The 4143-nt window shown below is 72.6% G+C and overlaps 1 protein-coding gene across 1 annotated transcript in view; it reads left to right on the top strand.

Moving 5' to 3' along the window:
• Positions 1-3120: 3120 nt before the first annotated feature.
• The window catches only part of LLGL1 (LLGL1, scribble cell polarity complex component), a 12700-nt gene continuing 11677 nt past the window's right edge, over positions 3121-4143 (top strand). The window contains exon 1 of the mRNA XM_026053911.1: positions 3121-3314. Coding sequence (XP_025909696.1) covers positions 3121-3314 — 194 coding nt within the window. The remainder of the gene's footprint in view (positions 3315-4143) is intronic.

Below are 4143 nucleotides of genomic sequence, written 5' to 3'. Positions count from 1 at the left end.
GCGGGGGGCTCCGGGGGGCTCCCCGGGACGTCCCCGCCCGCGGCACCGGGAGCCCCGCGGTGCTGGAGGGCCCTGCGGCAGGATGGGGCCCCCCGGCACCGCCAGGGGGGTCCCCGGTGCCGCCCCCGCGCTGAGGGACACCCCGATTGCGCCCCTCCCATCGTCCCCCTTTTCCAGGGCTGGGGCTTCCCCCCCCTTGGAGCCCCAGGGTGTCCCCATCCCGCCGCACGCCCCTCATCCCGGCAGCCGGACCCCCCCGCGGGGCCGGGGTCCCGCTTCCCTGCGGGATGCTGCGTCCGAGGGGACGGCGGGAGCGGGGCGCGCGTCCCCTCCTTTGTCACCACGCGCGGCCGTCCCCGCCGGGCACGGGGGGCGCCCAGAACCCCCCCCATGGGGTGCGGATCCGAGCCCCCCCAGGGCAGAGCCCCCCGGGGATCCGYGGCTCTTCCCGGCTCTTCCCGCCGCGCTCCGGCTCTCTATTGTGCAGCCCCAGGCGGCCCGGGGGCCTCTCGGATTTACCCTTCCCGGGGGCCGCGGCCGGCCTCGGGAAGCGGCTCATCCCGGCCTCGGGAAGCAGCACGTAGGTGTGTGGGTATGCCCGGAGCTGCCGCGGCCGCTTCCCGGCTTCCGTGCRCTTCCCTGGCTCCTGCTGCGCAGCCAGCGTGCCAGGAATCGCCACCCCCCTTCCTGCTCCGGAGCCCCCAGCCCTCCGGCTGCCCCCATCCCGGGATGCTGGAGCTCCCCATGGAGACGCGGCACTGCGGATGCAGCCGGGCTCCCAGTGCCGGGGCGCCCGGCATCGCTCTCCCCTTCCCTGCTCTTCCCAGCGCGCGGGATGCGGAGCAGCCGGTCCCCGTAATCTGCTGCTGTAGACGGCACGAGGATTTAGGCTGCTCTTAATGAGCTCGGCGCGAAGCGGCCGGGCCGGCGGAATGGACCCCCTGGCGCTAACTGGTCCTGATGGGATTGCCGCCGGCCTCAATATCCCCGGCAGCTGGCAGGGCTGCGGGAAGGGGCTCCGGAGTGGCGGGAAGGGCCCGGGACCGCCGCGCCGCCCAGCGCCGCCCGCYGCGGGACGGGGCTCTGTGTGCGCCGGGTGACCCTGAGGYGCCGGAAAACAGCGGGATCRGCCCCCGGCCGAGCGGGAWCRGCCCCCGGCCGAGCGGGCRCCCAAACAGCGCGTCCTTGGGCGGCGGAGAGCGGCCTCGTCGGCCCCCGCGCCGGCCGCTCGCGGATCAGCAGGAACCGCAGCGTGSTGGGAGCTGCCCCCTGCGCTCCCGTTCCCGTGGGATTCGGCACGGGATCATCCCGAGGGAAGCCCTGGTTGAGCCGCAGCCGGAGCTGGCCTTCCCGTTGGGCCCACCGGATCCATGCGGAGCGCGTTGCCAGAGCCGGGCTGTGCCGGCATGGGGGTTGCTCCCGCTCCGGAGYGGCTTGGGAGATCCGTGCTCGGAGAGGCTCTTCCCGCGCGCGTCGGAGCGGGCACTTCATGGCCGGGAAGCTGCTCCACRTGCTCTGGGCTGCCCTCCTGCCTCCCATTCCCGCCTTGTTTTCCCTTGCGAGCTCCTCATCTGCCTCGGCTGTGCTCTGCTGTGGCGCTGGGTGCAACGGGGCCGGGTCGGGGCACCAGCCCTGGGACCCGGTGCCAGCGACGTGAACAGGCTGCGGGCGCCGACCCGGACCGCGTGTGACGGGGGGTCCCCGGGCCGGGGCCGGTGTCCCTGTCGCTGCCCACCTCAAGGGCACCCGTGGGTGCCCTGTTGGGTCCCCCCAAAGCAGTTTTGCGGCAGCCCTGAGCTGCTCCTGTCCCGTGCAGCCTGAGCCTGTAGTTTGTGTCCTTGAGCACAGGATGCCTCCCGGGGGAGGCTTTGGGGCCCTTTGCCAGGGATTTGGGGGTGTCACGGGGATGGCGAAGGTGCCGGTGGCTCCTGGGCCCTGGGGTGTCGTTTGTGCCTGGATGTTGCGTAGGGAAGCGCTCGGATGCAGCTGGGCAGAGGCTGGAGGCTACTGGCGAAGCCTCCTGGTGCTCGTGCTGCGGGTCAGAGCCCCTCATCCGGGCAGGGAATGCAGTTTGGGGGTGCCAAAGGACTCGTGAAATCCACCTTGGAGAAGAGCGCTGGGGGTCAGGAATTGTGTGGTGAACGGTGCCGCGCTGCTGTGGCTTGTGGAGCCTCCGCAAAGGGGGATGCGAAGGGAGATGCAGAGGGATGCGATGGGAGATGCACAGGGATGCGAAGGGAGCGCGGCCCTCGTAGCCGTGGCGGGGCCGCTGTGCCCGGGTGCCCTTCCTGCTGCGCTTCCCGCGGCGCCGGGGCGCAGCCGCTCGCGGCGCGGCGAGCCCGGGCACGCTGCCGGAGCGCCGCCATCCGCGACTTCCTTGGGAAGATGCCCGCAGGCCCCGCCGCGCCGCTCCGGCTGGGGAAGTCTCGGCTCCGAGTCACTTGAATGTCCAGCTCTCCTGGTTCTGCCTCCTCTCCCCGGAAGGGCGAGCGGGCCGCTCCGCGACGGGGCCGCCACGGGGCCCGCGACGTTCCGGTGCCCGTGATGGATTTTGGGGCCGTTAGCGGAGTGGGGGTTTGGCCTCCCTGTGCCTTGGGTGTCCSTGCTGGAGCGGGGGGCTGGACTGGATGAGATCTAGGGGTCCCTTCCAACCTCAGCCCTTCTGGGATTCCGAGGGGGTCTCCTGGCCGCGGCTCCGTGCAGGCTTGGCCGGCTCCGTGCCCCGAGGGTCTGGGCAGAGAGGCTGATGCTGGGGAAGGGACGGAGCTACGGACACGCTGGGCTGCATCGGGGAGGTTGGTGTCCAGGTGCCATCCTGGACGTCCTTCCCTGCTCCCATCGTTGCCTCTGGCCGCGGCGCCRGGGGTCTCAGGTTGATGTCGTGGGCGGCGCGGCCAGGGCGGCTGCACCCGYGGGATGTCAGTGCCCAGCGCCCAAAGCGGGGCCGGCCCCGCGGCCAACTGGGATCCGCGGCCCCATCATTCCCTTCCCAGGGCTCCCGAGGGCTGGAGCGGGGCCGGCTGCGGTTGATCTGCATGGGCCCTGCCGTGGCCAAGGGGGTCACCGGCTCCTCGCTCATCCTGGCGGAGCTTCCCGGCCGCCTCCGGAGCAGCGAGGGGGATGTGGACGCGGTCTGCTCSGGTCTCCACGGATAGGGAGCGGGGACGGGGATGCCGGGGAGCTCCGCGAGGCGGCTCTGACCTCCGTGTCCCGCAGACGGTGGAACACGGCTTCCCCAACCAGCCGAGCGCGCTGGCCTACGACGCCGAGCTCCGCATCATGGCCATCGGCACCAAGGCGGGCGCCGTCAAGATGTATCCTTTCCCGCGGCCGCGCCGGCGGCAGGTCAGAGCTCTCCGGAGGCCGCGGCCTCCGCGGAGGCCGGCGAGGCCGGGGCCGCGGCAGCTGGGCCACATCTGGCCCGGGCGTCTTGGCGGGAAGGGAGTGGGTGGGAGCGGGAAGAAGGCGCCGCGGCGGCTCCAGATGTGTGAGTGGAGCCGCTCCCGCTTGGAATAGCCGCCGTCGGCTGCGCTGTGCGATGGAGCAGCGCGGAAAAGGCCCCGAGGGCCTCGTGGATGCAGGGAGCATTCCCAGCTGGAGGGGACTGCAAGGGCCGGGAGTGGAGCGGGGAGCCCTCCTGCCTGCGGGATGCGGATTGGAGATGGTGCAGGGACAGCAGGAGCTGCTGGGGAGCTGGGAGCAGCCAGGCAGGACGTGGGAGCGGGGCTGGAAATGTGGGAGCGGGGCTGGAAATGTGGGAGCGGGGCTGTCATCCCGCCGCTCTCCCCAGTGCTGTGTGGGGGGCAGCGCCCGGGGTGCCCGGTGCCTCCCAGCGCCTGGAGCCGCCTGCTCTCCGGAGCGAGGCCCGTCCTCCCCGTGTCGCCACTGGGCACCCACAGCTGTTGATGGGTGTTTGGGTCCCAATCCCGGTGCTTTTGTGCTGGCTGCAGTGTTTACCCAGCCCTCACACGAGTGGTGATGGGACCAGTGGGACAGAGCGCGGGAGCTGAGCATGGAGCGCCGGGCTGGAGATCCCGGAGCCGGGACGTGCAGGATGCGACGCGGAGCCTCCGGGCCGGCCGGGCGCCACACGGAGCCGCGCGGAGCGGCGCTGGGCTGGCCGCGGGCCGCGCTGCGCTCCGC

This window comes from Nothoprocta perdicaria, unplaced genomic scaffold (assembly GCF_003342845.1).
Source record: "Nothoprocta perdicaria isolate Ctin4 unplaced genomic scaffold, notPer1 scaffold_12, whole genome shotgun sequence".
Classification (NCBI taxonomy): domain Eukaryota; kingdom Metazoa; phylum Chordata; class Aves; order Tinamiformes; family Tinamidae; genus Nothoprocta; species Nothoprocta perdicaria.
Note: the sequence above shows the minus strand (reverse complement) of the source record. Positions and strands in the feature narration are given on the sequence as shown.